We start from the raw sequence: 17361 nt of genomic DNA, 5'->3' as shown, positions 1-17361 counted from the left end.
GGAAAAATTCGAAGGAAAGGTAAGCCAAAATTACCTTAACTAAATATTGATAAGGTAATATATTTCATCTGTTGTATGATAACAATGTTTTTTCCACGAACAACAGATATAATACAAAATTGACAAAATAACAGAATAAATGTTAACGCGTTTTCACTTATCAATAAAGGATGAATATGACAAAGCTTGAATTCATGTACATGTATCATGAAAACGGTATTTCCATGTTTTGAAGAAAAGCGAAAGATAATTTTTCATAGATTTAAAGAATCATTTGGGAAAACAATATTGGTTTACATTTTTAGGTCACCTGAGTCACTCAGGTGACCTATTGCTATCTGTTTTCGTCCGTCGTCGTGCGTCGTCCGTCGTGCGTTAACTCTTGAACATTTTTTACTTCTTCTCTAGAACCACTCAACCAATTTCAACCAAATTTGGCATATAGCATCTATGGGTGAAGGAGAACAAAAATTGTGAATTTCATGGTCCCTGCCCCCCCCCCCGGGGGGCCTGAGGGGTGGGGCTAAAACCACCAAAAATAATGCAATCTTTAAAAATCTTCTTCTTTACTCCTGGACATCAAGCAGTCAAACTGTGGCATCATTGTAATAAGCATTGAGCCCTCTACCAAAGTTGTGAAATTCATGGCCCCAGGGTCAGGGGTTCTGGACCCAAGGTGGGGCTATATAGATCATATAGTGAAAGTGCATTATTTCTTTGAAAATCTTCTTCTCTGCTCCTGGGTATTAAATAAAGTTACTAAGTACATAGTTATTATGAGCAAGAGTGCCTCTTCCAAAATTGTGAAATTCATGGCCCCAGGGTCAGGGGTTCTGGTGTTAGGGTGGGGCTCTATTGATTATAGAGTGAAAATGCATTAATTCTTTGAAAATCTTCTTCTCTGCTCCTGGGTATTGAATAAACTAATTAAGTACATAGTTATGATAAGCAATGATGCCTCTTCCAAAATTGTGAATTTCATGGCCCCAGGGTCAGGGGTTCTGGTGTTAGGGTGAGGCTCTATCGATTATATAGTGAAAAAGCATTAATTCTTTGAAAATCTTCTTCTTTGCTCCTGGGTATTAAATAAAGTACCTAAGTACATAGGTATGATGAGCAAAAGTGCCTTTTCAAAAATTTTGAATTTCATGGCCCCAGGGTCAGGGGTTCTGGTGTTAGGGCGGGGCTCTATTGATTATATAGTGAAAATGCATTAATTCTTTGAAAATCTTCTTCTCTGCTTCTGGATATTTAATAAAGTAACTAAGTACATAGTTATGATGAGCAAGAGTACCTCTTCCAAAATTGTGAATTTCAAGGCCCCAGGGTCAGGGCTTCTCCTCTGCTCCTGGGCATTAAGGTGATAAACTAAGTACATAGTTATGATGAGGAGGTGGGCCTCTTCCAGAATTGTGAAAGCCATGGCCCCTGGGTTAGGGGTTCTGGTGTTAGGGCGAGGCTCTATTGATTATATAGTGAAAATGCATTGATTCTTTCAAAATCTTCTTCTCTGCTACTTGAGACTATTTAAACAAACTAAGTGCATGGTTATGATGCATAAGGATGCCTTTTCAAAAATTGTGAATTTCATGGCCCCAGGGTCAGGGATTCTGGTGTTAGGGCGGGGCTCTATTGATTATATAGTGAAAATGCATTGATTCTTTGAAAATCTTCTTCTCTGCTACTGGAGATTATTTAAACAAATTAAGTGCATGATTATGATAGACAAGGATGCCTCTTCCAAAATTTTTAAATCAGTTTTGGGGGTTCTTGAGGAGGGGGGGGGGGCTCTATTGATTATATAGTGAAAAAGCATTAATTCTATTAATTAATCATTAATTAGTCCTGTCTGCTCCTTAGTGTTGAGCTGATAAATAAATTGCTTAGCTATGATGAAAATGGGAGCTTCGAACAGAATTTTAAATCTTGTGGTCCTAGGGTCAGGGGTTCTGGCATGACGACCGGGGGGGGGGGGGGGGGCTTTTGATAATATAGTGGAAAAGTGTTAATTCTTTGAAGTCCATAGTTATGATGATGAGGGTAATTCTTCCAAATTTGTAAATTTCTTGACCCTTGGTCTTGGGTTCTGATGTTAGGGTAAGGCTTTGTTGAATCTGTAGTGAAAATGCATTGTACCTGTGAATTTTTTCTCTGCTTCTGGGCATATCGGAAGCAAACTGAGTAAAAGTTTAAATGATATGAGTAAGCGTATTTCTACCAGATTTTTGAACATCTGGACGATTCATCGAAGCATTCTGGTCCTGGGCAGGGCTCTATTAATTTGTATTCTACTGAGAGAAGTTATTCCCCTTTTCCATTCATCTTTGATAATTAATCACTATAAATAATGTATTTGAAAGGTTAATAGAATAAGATAATTATGCAAGAATGTTTATCGTATAATTCAAAAAGTACTTTCTTAGTTTTAATAATCAGGTAGACCTGTAAGTAATAGATAAATAAAAATGAGACAAAAATAACTTATCTTATTAAAAGTTCTTCAAAGACCATAAGAGAGGTCAATGCTAGAGGTCTTAATATGGGTTTAAAAATAGTACAGAAGCACTTATAGTTTGTTAATAGTCTGCATGGTGATAGTGTTAAGTGGGGAACAGATTAGAATTTAATTTATGAGTTGATATTGAATACTAGACTAATTATTTTGTTGATCCTGATCTTCCTACTTTTCTTGCTTTAGGGCAACAATGCTTCATCTATCAGTGTATTTAACTTCTAAATTGTTGTATTATACTCAGGTGACCGTTAAGGCCCTTGGGCCTCTTGTTTACATCTTATATTCTATTGAAATATTATTTTAGTTCAATTTCATTTTTTATGATTGACGTTTAAGCTCTACAGGTCGAAGTAATGCGATGACAAAGTGTCTGATCGTCTGTTACTGTATTTGTTAGTCTGTAAATATTTTCGAAAAATTCTTATTTTCTTATGTATGTCTGCCTCACAACCATAGAAAATAAGATCATCAGAGAGTTGAATGTCATTTATTTTCCATGTAAAAATATTGCAAAACATGCGGCTGAAAATAAATGACAGAGAAAAACGCACAAATAAAATAGCATTCCCTGTAAAAGACAATGATAAATAAAACTGCAAAATAGAGTACATGAAAATGTAAAAACAGTTTTGTAAAGCCAGAAAAACATATATACAAAATAACATATAATGTCAAAAATACTAAAGACCAGTTAACTACAGTTCTATGGAAAAAAATGTTAACTGTACATCATCAAAAGGCAAAAGTGGAATACTGTACATCATCAAATTTGTGTGACTAGCATATCATACGCAGACTAGACATAGATGAGTAAATTTATATGGTTATATCACAACTAGTACCAGTAATAAAATACCCCTATGGGGGCGCTATCCCCCCTTAACAAGAAAGACAACATATACTGGGAAAACCCATGGGCAACCCATTGCAGAGCATGTTGGATGGCTTGTTAACGCCCCCACAACCAAAAAAGAAAAGGGAGCAGGATTATTTGAATCACACCATATGGTCTTATCTGTTGTTCTTGTACAAAGTAAATGATGTTTTTTAGATATGCTTGGATGCTACAAGGACTCGAGGAAAAGGGTTCTTAGTGGACGACGGACGCATGGCAATCACATGACAGTTGGCCGCTGTAGACGAAGATGTGAGAAAGAAAGGAAACGATTTTACGGACTTGAGGTAGTTTTTGTCCATATTGATTTGAAGAACTTATAGAAAAGAATAGCAAGATCACAATTTCCAATGTAAAAAACTTATTCCAAATTCCAACTTCAACAATAATTCGAAAGGAACTAAGTTTTTAATATTAAATTGAATCAAATTAATGAAAAAACAGAATCAGGTTAGTTATAAACTACAGTTGATATCAAAAAAAAAATTTCTACATAAAGTGTAATTTTTTTTATTTTTGTAAATGAATTTCTTTCAAAAAATACAGGCTGGAAATGAATGTTTCTGTGGAAATTCCATGCGTTACAAAGAAAGAAAACCATTGAAAGAATGCAGGATGAAATGTAAGGGAAATCACGAGGCTTGTGGAGGCGCCTGGAGGATCTTGATTTACAAAAACCCGAAATACCGCAATTCAGGTGAGTACTATTAAGTTTATACTAATCAATTAATTGAAATTAAAAATATGTAGGTATCTTTTTGAATTTTTGTCGAATTGAATGTATTTGTATTGGTGACTTTTTTTTAAATTGATCTTATAGAAGAAAGTTTGACAGACAGAAAAATAGCCAAATACTTTAATTTGAAGTCACATATACCTGAAAAAAATATTCCAACAATTGATTCCTTGGTATTTTTTTTACTTTTGTAGACAAAAGAAAAGGAAAAATTCGAAGGAAAAGTAAGCGAACTATTGTTCTTTATATTGATTATGTTATATATTTCTTCTGCTGTATGATTACAATGCATTTTCTCGAACAACTGATATAGATAGAAGATTGATAAAATAACAGAATTATTGTTCATGTATTATCACTTATCAACAAAGGATGAATATGACAGAGCTTGAATTCATGTATCATGTAAACGGTATTCCCATGTTTTGAAGAAAAGCGTAAGATGAATATTAATAGATTTAAAGAACAATCGTTAATAAATGCGAAAAGAAATTGGTATACATTATACGTCTTATATTATATTGAAAATTTATCTGAGCTCAAATTTGATTTTTACATGATTGATTGTTAAATGGTGAAAATAACAATTTGCCACCGATGCCCATATCTAACAAACTTTCCCTTACATTTTCTCTCCTAGTGTTTAAGCCCTACTAGTTAAAGTAATGCATTCATAAAGTGGCTGACCGTCTGTTTGTGTATCTGTTGGTCTGTAAACCTTTTTTTTCGAAGCTTTAGAAACATAAGAATGAACGCTGCAAAAATTCATACTTTTCTTTTAGATATGCTTGGATGCTACAAGGACTCGAGGAAAAGGGTTCTTAGTGGACGACGGACACATGGCAATTACATGACAGTTGGCCGCTGTAGACGAAGATGTGAGAAAGAAAGAAAACGATTTTACGGACTTGAGGTAGATTTTGCCCACATTGATTCGAAGAATTTATAGAAAGGAATTGAGAGATAACAATTTTCAATGTATAAAAACTTATTCCGAATTTCAACTTCAACAATAATTCGAAAAGAACTAGGTATCTTTTTTTTTAATAATTGAGTCACATTAATGAAAAAAAAAGAAGAAAAAGAATCAGGTTGGTAATAAACTAGAAGTTAGTTCGATATCAAAATAATTTTATTTCTATAATAAGTGTAATTTTGGATTTTTTTTTTTTTTTTTTTTTTTTTTTTTTTTTTTTTGATTTTTGTAATTAAATTTCTTCTTTAAAAATGCAGGCTGGCAATGAATGTTTCTGTGGGAATTCCATGCGTTACAAAAAAAGAAAACCATTGAAAGAATGCAGGATGAAATGTAAGGGGAATCACGAGGCTTGTGGAGGCGCCTGGAGGATCTTGATTTACAGAAACCCGAAATACCGCAATTCAGGTGAGTACTATTAAGTTTATGCTAATCAATTAATTGAAATTCAACATATCCGGGTATCTTTTTGAATTTTGTCGAATTGAATTTTTTGTATTGGTGACTTTTTTAAATTGACCTTACAGAAAAAAGTTGTACAAACAGAAAAACAGTCAAATACATTAATTTGAAGTCACATATGCGTAAATAAATATTTCAACAATTGATACCTTGAATTCTTTTTCTTTTGTAGACAAAAGAAAAGGAAAAATTCGAAGGAAAAGTAAGCCAACTATTTTAGATAAATACTGATAAGGTTATATATTTCTTATGTTATTCGCCTGCGTGGCGCAGTGGTTAGAGCGTCTGCTCTAGAGTCACGGCGTAAAGAGTTGATCCTTACGTCGCGGGTTCGAATCCCACTGTGGGACGTGGAGACCGGTCCTTCAGATGAGACCGTATAAACCGAGGTTCCGTGTCGCAGTAGGTGTTGGCACGAAAAAAATCCCTCACTGCTCAATGGCCGTAAGTGCCGAGTACAAGACAAAATTTGCAGCTCTCCACCGGCAAATGGTGGCGTCTTCATGAGTGAAAAATTCTCGAGAAGGACGTTAAACAACATAGAAACAAACAGACAATATTTCTTATGTTGTATGATAACCATGCATTTTACTCGAACAACGGGTATAGAAGATTGACAAAATATCTGAATTAACGTTCATGTGTTATCAATTATCAACAATGATGAAAATGACTCAGTTTGAATTCATGTGTCATGAAAACGGTATTTCCATGTTTGGATGAAAAGTGAAAGATAATTTTTCATAGATTTAAAGAATCATCATTAATATATGGAAAAACAAAATTGGTTTACATTTAAGACCTCTTATATTCTATTGATTATTCTATTATCTAAGTTCAAATATCATTTTTATATGATTGATTTTTAAATAACAATTTGCCATCAATACCCATATCTACCCAGTTTTCCTTTACGTTTTTTTTTCTACTGAAGTTTTAGCTCAGCAGGTCGAAGTAATGCGATGATAAAGTGGCTGACCGACTGTTTGTGTGTTTGTGTATTTGTTAGTCTGTAAATATTTTCGAATCTATAGAAAATATAAGAATTCAAATTTGAAAACTCTTACTTTTCTTTTAGATATGCTTGGTTGCTACAAGGACTCGAGGAAAAGGGTTCTTAGTGGACGAAGGACGTATGGCAATCACATGACAGTTGGCCGCTGTAGACGAAGATGTGAGAAAGAAAGGAAACGATTTTACGGGCTTGAGGTAGTTTTTGCTATGTCCGTATTTATTCAAAGAATTTATGAAAAGGAATAGAATATCAAACAATAAATCAATGTAGAGAAACAAATCGCAAATCCTCATCTCAAGAAATAATTCGAAGGAAATCAGCTTTTTAAAATCGAATCAAAATTAAGAGAAAAAAACAGGATTGAGTTTTTAAAAAGGTTAATAATAAATTAAGTATCAATATTGAATAATTTATTTTATTTTTAAGCGTATGGTTTGGAATATTATCATTCAAATGAAATTTCTTTTTGGACATATTAATTTACATAAAAAATTATACAGGCTGGCAATGAATGTTTCTGTGGAAATTCTATGCGGTACAAAAAAAGAAAACCATTGAAAGAATGCAGGATGAAATGTAAGGGAAATCACGAGGCTTGTGGAGGCGCCTGGAGGATCTTGATTTACAGAAACCCGAAATACCGCAGTTCAGGTGAGTATAATTAAGTTTATGCTAATCAATTAATTGAAATTCAAACATGTAGAAATATTGCTAAAATATCATAAAATTGAAGTTAGGATGATGACACTTTCTTTTTTTTTAGATTTATCTTCTAGGGACAAAAAATACAGATGGACATAGTAATAAAGCACATCTATTTATAGCAGTATATCCCTGAAAACATTCTTGTAAATGATAAATTCAATATTGAGTCTTTTTTTATTCGTAGAGTTTGTTCGAAAGACAGGTTAGTTAATTATTTCGATGAAATATTAATAATAAATTATTTCAAACTTTCGTTTGATAACGATATACTTTCCTGGAAGCACAGAAATAAAGAATATATCAAACGATCTTGACAGTGTTAACTCATTATCAATTGCAAAAAAAAAGTTTGAATTCGTTCAATAATAATGAAAATGGTACATTTGTTTAGAATAACTATTAATAGTAAGATCATGTAATTACAATATATCTAAAATACCCTTAGCTTGCAATCAAATTTGCTTTTCTCTGCACTAAACGTTAAGGTTAGTTTTTTTTTTTTTTATTTAAGACAATAAATTGATTACTTTTTTTGAAGCAGAAGGATTGAAAAACCAACCACCAAAAACATTGTGTTATCATTTTAATTAACCAATGGAATTTACCCTTCCACAATTTCCACTAAAAATTGTATTATTATTGTTTTGATTAAAATAAATTGCAGAATGAAATGAACACTATGTCAATACCCGGACTTAACTCAGCGCTTATAAGAATACGTACTGAATATAATTTCAGGATTCATAGGATGTTATAAAGATGGCTGGTATAGGACCCTAGGCGGCTCGTATAGACGGAGTAGATACATGACAATCAACAAATGTTTAAATATTTGTAAACGTAAAAGGAATCGCTACGCTGGGGTGGAGGTACGTTATGCTTAATTACAAAATGGGAGATACCATGATAGATTCTGGTGTGTGACATACAAAAATAAGTCTGAGGAAATAATCGATAAATATGTTAAGGACTTTATTTGTTGAATTTGATTAAAATGGTAAAGAATATTTGTGTCAATGCTCAATGGTATATCTAAGTGTACCAGTTTTGTGATTCTCACATTTTTTGTATTGATAATTTACTGCCTCGAAATTGTAATAGCATTAAACAAAGCATGTTAAATGCTAATAATGCTGAATAAGAATAACAGTGCTAATAATGCTGAATAAGAATAACAGTGCTAATAATGCTGAATAAGAATAACAGTGCTAATAATGCTGAATAAGAATAACAATCCTAATCGGACAATGTTTTAGTAAAAAACAAATCAAAACTGCTTCCTCGGATACAGAAAGAACGCCTCCATAGACATATCAGTAATTGTAGAGCTTCAATCGTAAAGGTATACAAATACGGTATCGTTCTACATTATGGCTTTAAATAAATCAATTCGACCTTTTCTCATTTTACAAATAGCTATACCAGAATACAATTAACTCTAGGATCAGTAGAATGCTGTCATACGAGTTAAAGGAAGTACCTTAGTCATTTAATTTTGCAGAATGGGGTGGAATGTTTCTGTGGAAACTCTCTTCGCCGAAGGAAGAAAGTTGCCAACTCGCAATGTAAAATGCCTTGTAGAGGAAACAGAAAGCAAGGGTGTGGTGGGAGATGGAGGATCGCTATTTACAAGACTAACGTTAAAAAAGGTAAAAAGAAAGAAAAAGGGCAAGCTCTTTTGAAAGCTAACACTTAAAATTCTAAAGATAAAGTACATCAGGTAACCTCAAATACTAACAAACTATATGTACTGAAAACCTTTACACTGACACCCTAGCCTATTACTCAAAGGAAGAAATTTAAATTTTAACTATAGCCAAAGTCAACTGTGCCCAACTGAACTGGTTAATAAAAGCAACAAAAAAAAAAGGAAAGAAAAGAAAAGAAAAGAGAAATTCAAAATTTTGATAACTTTGAAATTTCATTGCATATTCTTGCAGCAAAGTGGTTAGAAGAACTATATTTGCTAAAACATGATGCTTATATCTTCGGACTATTTCAAAATGTCCTCTAAAGACAAACTATCACAATTTGTACCATGTTGTTCTGAACGTTTTATTAAATTGAATTAAGTAGAATAGCCCATTATAAACCATACTTCACTATTATATGTTAATACAGATCTGATAAGAACATCAAAAAGTTTACATGCTAAATTATCAGGAATAGATTGAAATTTATAAAATCTACTTTTTAGCCCACCTGAACTGAAGGCTCAAGTGAGCTTTTCTGATCGAAGAGTGTCCAGCGTCAGTCTGTGTCATCTGTAAATTTTTCACATTTTCGACTTCTTTTCAAAAACCACTTGGGCAATTTCAACCAATCTTGCAACAAAGCATCATCGAGTGAAGGGAATGCAAGAAAGGGCAAAAATAATGTGGCGGAACATCTCAGGGAAATCTAATAAAACAGAATATTAGGCAAAATATATCAATGCAGATATAAACTTTTTTTTAACATTTATTAATATTAAGGGTACAGATAATAATACACAAAAAAGAAATGTTTCTTTGGATACGTATCTTTTTATTGAAAATTCCAATTCTTTTTTGAACGTTCTTTATAAATTAAACTAGCTGTCAATTCCTAGTGAAAGACTGAAAAGATGCAAACAAATACTGAAATTGTCTTCATTATTATCACTTTTACTGATTAGTAACCATGGAAACCAAAGTGTATTGTTACTGACAATATCAAATATTCAATATTAAGATAAATCTGATAATTGTGTATATATATATATATATATATATATATATATATATATATATATATATATATATATATATATATATATATATATATATATATATATATATATATATATATTCTGATAAAATTATATTCTTATAATCTTTGCGTTTAGTAGAATTTGATTGATAATTCTTATCTTCAATGCAAAAAATTATGGTGTAAAGCCAACATACCTAGTAAGCAAATTATCAATGCGTTTAAATTCCCTTCAGGGTCTTTAGGTGTTTTATGTCTTTTGGTATGGTTACTCTCTCAAATAATAGCATGAAACTAAAAGATTAGATAAAGAAATTATTTTCCCCCTCAATTTCAATAAAAGTAACAGTGCTTACAAAGAATGACTCTTAAAAACCATAACATTAAAAAAAAGAAGAATTTTGTATCCATATCAGAAATGTCTTCGACTTCCTTTCGATATGGCATTAGGTATAATTGGAAAAAGGGGAGACATTCATTTTTGCTCCTTAAAACATATATGCAACTAATTATATTTCTATATCTATCTTTGCAAAGGAAATAATTGTGGACGACATAGGAAATGTCACTCAAATGCAAGATGCGTAAATGGAGAATGTCGATGTAACAAGGGATACACGGGAGACGGCGTGAAAAGATGTTATCGTAATCTTTTTTTTCGTCATTTTACTGCAATAATTCAATAAAAATTAATTCAATAATCGCATATCTCCACGTTAATTACAATTTTAATCACTAATTACTCTAGAAACCTGTACCTGTTCAGCATCAGGAGATCCTCACTATAGAACATTCGACGGCCAGATGATTCACTTCATGGGCATCTGTAAATACACCTTAACTAAAGTCAAAAACAGCCGCTCTAACATCTTTAACGTGGAAGTCAAGAACGAATACCGCGGTAGATCTCGGTCTGTGTCTTATACAAGGCTGGTGGATGTCAAATTGGGGAAAAACACCATTCGTCTTCACAAAAAACACCAAGTATATGTAAGTTGAAAAGGATGTGTTTCTGGGAAGTTCAATTCTTGTAGCAACACTACAAAATTCGAATAATGTCAAAATATTAATGATATCTTGATTATTTCATAATCAAGAGAATATACATATTTAAATGTTGATTTGTTTTTGCTTAGCTCAATAATAAGCTGAATATTAAACAATTTTGAAAACGATAGAAGTTTCTGTTCCATTATTCCTTCAATTTAAAGTTCTGAGTACATGTATTTCAATTATTTACTTCAGTTAAATGGATTAAGAATATTCCTACCTTACACAAGACGCGGAGAGTTTAGAATTTTTAGGAGCGGTAACAAAGTCAAGGTTATAGCCAGTACTAACGACGGAGACGGCGTGGTCACGTGGGACGGCTCAAGCTCGGTCATCGTGACTGTTCCAAAAAATCTCGGACGTCGTATGACAGGACTCTGCGGAGACTGTAACGGGAAAAAAGACGATTTCCGTACAAAATATGGTAAAGATGTGTCCAGAGACCCCAAAAAATTCATCAAAATTGGCAACAGTTACACTGTGAAGGACGATACTGACCAAATTCATCAGAGGTAAACCCCCCCCCCCCCCAAATATTGAATAGATGCTGATCTAGAATTTATATTCACCCAAATGAAGTAAGAATAGCTTTTAAATTTAGAAAATATTTAAACATTCGTATATTAAAAGTATGGGTTACTTGTTCATTTGCAGTTGCGAGGCTCAAGAAGCACCGAATAAATGCACACCAGAACTGCGAAAGAAAGCCATGGATAGCAAAGTTTGTGGTTTTCTTAATCCAGAGAAGAAAGACCAAAGTCCATTCAGAGATTGTTTAGCTGAGAGTCCAACGACAAGTAAAGAAATGTTTGAGAACTGTGTGTTTGATTTCTGTACATATTACTCGGAAGTCTCCCAAAAGAAGAGAACGATCTGCCAGAGTGTCAACGGTTATGCTGAGTATTGTGCTGACTTGGGAATTTCTGCTAAGTGGAGATCTAGTGATTTCTGTCGTATGTAATTTAAATTAAGCTTTAAAATCAAAATTGACATAAGAAAGAAAACAAAACGAATAAAATGGATACATAAATGACATACAGAAAATATTTGTCTTTGCTTAGAGCGTTTCTTTCTTTGATGATTATGAGTTGTCCTTATTGTCTTAGCATTGCCCTGTGGTGAAAATATGGTGTATGATTCTGAGATGAGTGGCTGTCCGGCTACCTGTGTGGATCCAGATTCTGAAGAAGATTGTGACCAGCCTCCGACAGAAGGGTGTCGTTGTAAGGAAGGTTTCGTCCTGAGTGATAATAAATGTGTAGAGAAATCAAAATGCGGATGTAAAGGAGCGGATTCTAAATATTATCCCGTAAGCAATTTAACCTAATGTTACCATTTTATATTCAAAACTTTACAAGATTATTATTTAAAACTGTATGACACTCTTAACTTACTCTAAGGTAAATATAAACTATTTGCTGTTATAATGGAGCGCACTGTTTTTGAATCGTGTGTTCAAAGAGAGAATGTACCGTCACTCACGGACGCCGCCAATTTGTTTTCATCGCACGATTTCTGCGATTGTGGGTGATTCTGTCGAGTTTTGATTAATCAGGCAACTGAATGATTTGCGAAAGACCGGTGTCCGTGTGCAGCTTATATTTTATCCCCTTTGACTACCTACGATCGGTACAAAATTTCTGACATGTAAAATCTCCTTTTTGCTAATGCGTTCACTTACAACCTTTCCGAATACTCATGCGCTCTCGGTGCGATATTCTACCAATGCAGTCTTTTTTGACCGAGTCAGGTTGAATTAAGCTGGTTGCTACTCGGTGTGACATTTGCTTTACAAATATGATTTTTTTCCGAATCAATTTTTATCTTATTTCAAGATAAAGTATGTCCTGAAGAAACATAGATCTTTTTAGGAGGGTATTGCAGATATCACCTTTATCTCCATATCCCTGAAGCTGAACAGTGTATATACAGAAAAAAGCAGGTCTAAGTACACATGAAATCCTGATAAGGTCCAGACAACGAATTTATTTCCCTCGTTACCTTCTTATCTGCCTATAACTGCCGGACGCCTCTGTACAAGAGATCCTTTATTAAATTTGATACAATAATTCCACCACACAACTATTTTGAAGAAAGTATACGAATCAATGTTTCATTTGAGGAATTCCGGACTTGTCATTTCAAGAAATCTGGCAAGTCTTGTCTTGAGCAGTGTTTATCTGAGGGAGACAATATATAACAATATATACATGTCCTATGCAATCAAGAGAAATCAGAGGAATTGATAGATTATAAATATTCATGAGTTATACTATTTTAAAGTGTTTTGTCACCGGAAATTTTTGTGGAAATTGGATATATAGATTTCAACGAAATCATAGAATGACATCACAGACCTAAAAAATTTTCAGTCATTGATATAATATCGCATTGTACTTTTGGTTACAACCGGCCCAGTGGACAATCAAATCTACGTAAAAAAATAGTTGTTTGAATCGTTATTCAAGAGGAGCTTTTAAGAAAAAGAAAATGTTATTTAGAAATGAAGGACACAAATTTTATTTACGTATCCAAATCCATACAGTAAAACACGTTTATAATGAATTGACGCTTATAGTGAAAGTGAATTTCATTCTCCATGTCTTTACAATAGATTGTGAACTTAACGGATATAACGAATTACTTTTATAACGAAGCAAAATCGTCCGTCCCTGGTACTTCGTTATAAGCCTGTTTTACTGTACATTAATAAATACGAAAACTACTTGGTTTCAGTTGGAGACAACATTTACCTCCTCGGATTGTACAACCGTGCAGCAATGTAAAGTTGAGGGCGGCAGTGTAGGGTTTAAGATTATTCTTACAAAACCAAAGTGCGGACAACACCAGACGTGTTCAGTGCTCAATGGATCTCCGACATGTGTGTGTCAGAAAGGATACATTTCCAATGGGAGAGATGGCTGCTTAGGTAGCTAGGAATTATTTGCTAAATATTCGAAGCATGTTCAAATTATTTTAAATGAGTTTAATATTATTCCACATAAATTCTACAGATTTTGTTTTCAATGTTTTCTCAGAGGAAAGTCCCACGTGCAATAGCAAGAAAACTGACCTGAAATGCGAGTCGTCCAGTGGGAATAAAGTGGTGTGTACTGTTCCAAAGGCAAAAGCCGTGCTTCATGTCAGATCCACTGCATCGGACTGCAAGTATGGATCTACATATGGAATATCTGGGGACGGCATTTGGGTGTCGCTTGCATGTAAAGGGACCTTCTCTGTCTGCTATATTCCAGGTATTTTGCAAAGAAAATATACATGATATACAAAATAACTCACTATTTTATAGATTGTAATTCGCTGCATACGCTCTCTAATATTTTTTTCATTATTTCTATATCGTTATTGCAGTACCACCCCCGCCAGAATTAGGTAAGATTATGTCTCTAGACCATTTTTATCAAAATTTAAGAGCATGTGAAACAGTTTAATATTAAGATTTAAGGAAAAATGAATTTAGACACACCACTTAATATGACATACGATTGTTATAGAGTCCTTAAATGATATGAAATATCTAACCCACATAATGCCTTTTTGCAATACGAAGTAACAATCACTCATAGAATGCCTTGTTTAACTTAGAACAACCATTTTTTCTAAATGAACCTTTTGTGATAAGAAATAACTCTTTCTTGCAGAAAACTTTGTGTGATATAAGATAACCCTTCCTCACACAATACTTTTTGTGATATAACCTTGTTTGAAAAATGACTTACCGGTATTTAGAATTAAAATAGCACAAAATAACGTGTAGAACACATGAAAATATCATAACTCACAGAATGTCTTGTCTGATATATCCTCACAGAATGTCTTGCTCACGATGATCCCCTTGGAAAGAAGTACCAAGGCACCGTGTCATCTACAGAGTTGGGTTACACTTGTCAGAAATGGTCCTCTCAGTCGCCACATGCGCATTCTTTACTTACAACCTTAGACAACAACCACTGTAGAAACCCAGATAATGAAAGAGCGGCGTGGTGCTATACCACTGATCCCAAAAAGCGATGGGACTACTGTCATATTCCTGTCTGTCGTGAGTAAACATTTTACCTGTCCATCTTTTTTTTACCTCAATGTAGGTTATCAATAGAACATGTAGACATAACTCAACTGAATTTAAATTGTTTGACTTATACTGGAAAACTATTCGATGATTAATTCCTCTTCGTTATTTTGAAACTTAAGCATTTAAAAAAAAACTGATTAAAATACATATATTTCTTTCATTTTCTTTCTCTGGGGAAAATAAAATGGTTTACGTTTTGAATAATTTTATCATCATTACGTGTTAATTTTAACATTTATTTTAAGTAAATGATAATAAATTTTTTTTTTTTTTAATTCACAGCTGGTGCAAGACCAACCATAAATGTTGATGGTAAGTTTGATAAACTGTGCTAATTTTCTAATTCAAAAATAGCGAAATATGCGAAATATTTACACACTGAATTGCCGACGGATTTTTCCGTTGTTTCCCGATCATGACAAAGAGCACACGGCGGGTGCGACCGGTCGGCAGGGAATGCTCAGTCTTTTATGACATCTGGTCCCACCTCTGATGTTTTTGGAGGTCCGTGTTTGTTCTGCTCAGGATTTGTATTGTTTTAATGGACTTTGAGCTTAAATACTGTTCGTTATCTCCAAATTTCATGCTTTTGACTTCCATTAATTTGTTGCTTTGTCCCATTTTGAACATGTAGAGCTGATTTTTTTTTCTACAAATACATGTAAATTTATATATGTATATAATAATGGCTCTAGTAACACTTATTTTAAGCAGTTTTCTTTACCATGGTATCTATGACAAGTGGAAAAAATTTTAGTCTGGTCAACATGCAATATTTTGTTCCTCCTTTTAAATACTTTTAAAATTTTCATCAAACTCTGGTATTTTTTGAGCCCAGAAAACAGAGATTGTTCGTATTAAAAATCATAGTGTTCGTTTGTGTTTCTTGCTGTTTGTCCTTGTCACTTCAGAAGTGAAGTGTAAAATATTTTTACTTGCTTTTAGTTTGTATGTGTTGTCGAAGTTCCTCCTCACACAAAAAAGTAATGCTCATGTTCAGGGGATGACATGGCCCTACACTAAGGGTCAAAGCCACAGTTATTGGCACTTTTTTCTGAAATAGTTTTCTGCCTATCTTTTTTGAGACTGCACTAGAACTGTATATTTTTATATTTGTTTTGATATATTCGATGTAAATCTTATACGGTACCAATTTTGATGTATATTAAACAGATTACAGTTTTGCAGTCGAATTACTCCTTATATTTAGAATGCCTCAATGCTGGCGATCCGAAAGGACTGAAATATAGTGGTTACAAAAACACAACGAAATCAGGCAAAACATGCCAGGACTGGGGACGGCAGAGACCCCACAGTCACTCTTTCAAGAAATTGGCGGATCAAAGCAACTTTTGCAGAAATCCCGATAACGAGGCTGCTCCTTGGTGTTACACAACATCCAGCGCCACTCGGTGGGAATTCTGTAGTATTCCAGATTGCGGTATGTTAATAAGACGGTATTGTCTTCAGGATTATGATATTTGTGAATGCTTTTGTCGATGAATCATGGATTATGATATTTGTGAATGCTTTTGTCGATGAATCATGTTTATTAAGGAAGATTGGATGATATTGTAATCAAGAAATACAGTGTTTTCAAAAGTTGCCTCATGAATATTGATACTAATGAATATCGATATTCTTTTTTGATTCTTAACAGGCGAATGTGATATCAAGCAGGAGAGAAGTTTGCAGTGTGAAATCGTTTATAAGGTGACTGGCAAGTGTTATTTTGCCTCAAGTGCTCTCGGCAATTGCAAGTTCACCGTGCGTTTGAACGAATACAGAAGTGGTGAGTCGGAAGCAAGGATACTGAAGGATGGCAAAGCACACATTCTTCGTGCAGGAGATACCCATAAGAGCTGTGCCTCGTTCGAGATGCGCTCCAACACTCTGTACGTGGTAGAGAAGCTTTGCAAGGAGAAGTGTACAAAATCTCCAGTTATTGTGAATTAGGAGGCAATAAAACTAGTTATCTGTTCTTTTCAGAACTTAACCATTCTTACTTTATGTTTCATTTTTTTCGAATTAAAGTGAGTTAAGCAAAGTCACTTAGTTCTTAATTACATACTTTTTTCATTTCATCAATGTGCATGAACTTCAGAAGAAAAACATGTCAGTCAACTTCTCAGTCTGATTTCAGTATTTATAAATTAAATACAGGTATTATAACCAAAAAAACTCCAT

General features: G+C 33.6%; 1 protein-coding gene and 1 long non-coding RNA gene across 2 annotated transcripts; both read left to right on the top strand.

Annotated features, from left to right (window-relative positions):
- The first annotated feature begins 4933 nt into the window (after nucleotides 1-4933).
- On the top strand, nucleotides 4934-5531 carry LOC133183809 (uncharacterized). Its single transcript, XR_009720733.1, has 2 exons — nucleotides 4934-5059; nucleotides 5380-5531. It is a non-coding gene; the product is annotated as an uncharacterized LOC133183809 (long non-coding RNA).
- A 1015-nt stretch (nucleotides 5532-6546) lies between these two features.
- LOC133182802 (zonadhesin-like) lies at nucleotides 6547-17139 on the top strand. The gene is made up of 18 exons (XM_061317647.1): nucleotides 6547-6568; nucleotides 6663-6793; nucleotides 7100-7250; nucleotides 7489-7506; nucleotides 8043-8173; nucleotides 8806-8953; nucleotides 10572-10679; nucleotides 10783-11024; nucleotides 11280-11596; nucleotides 11739-12037; nucleotides 12191-12393; nucleotides 13821-14013; nucleotides 14123-14338; nucleotides 14454-14474; nucleotides 14914-15141; nucleotides 15457-15459; nucleotides 16355-16615; nucleotides 16835-17139. Exons 1-18 carry the CDS (start codon nucleotides 6547-6549, stop codon nucleotides 17128-17130), a joined length of 2988 nt encoding a protein of 995 aa, XP_061173631.1. The 3' UTR covers nucleotides 17131-17139.
- Nucleotides 17140-17361: the final 222 nt, after the last annotated feature.

This window comes from Saccostrea echinata, unplaced genomic scaffold (genome assembly GCF_033153115.1).
Source record: "Saccostrea echinata isolate AGI-Se365-2 ecotype Australia unplaced genomic scaffold, CSIRO_AGI_Sech_v1 ptg000009l, whole genome shotgun sequence".
Taxonomy (NCBI): Eukaryota; Metazoa; Mollusca; class Bivalvia; order Ostreida; family Ostreidae; genus Saccostrea; species Saccostrea echinata.
This window is presented reverse-complemented; position numbering and strand designations above follow the sequence as displayed.

Bases quoted from the DNA above. Each gene is read 5' to 3' on its own strand.
- LOC133182802 (XM_061317647.1), top strand. From the start codon at position 6,547: ATGATAAAGTGGCTGACCGACT. The intron at 6,569-6,662 runs GTTTGTGTGTTT...CTTTTCTTTTAG, and splicing joins GATAAAGTGGCTGACCGACT to ATATGCTTGGTTGCTACAAG. The intron at 11,597-11,738 runs GTAAACCCCCCC...GTTCATTTGCAG, and splicing joins ACTGACCAAATTCATCAGAG to TTGCGAGGCTCAAGAAGCAC.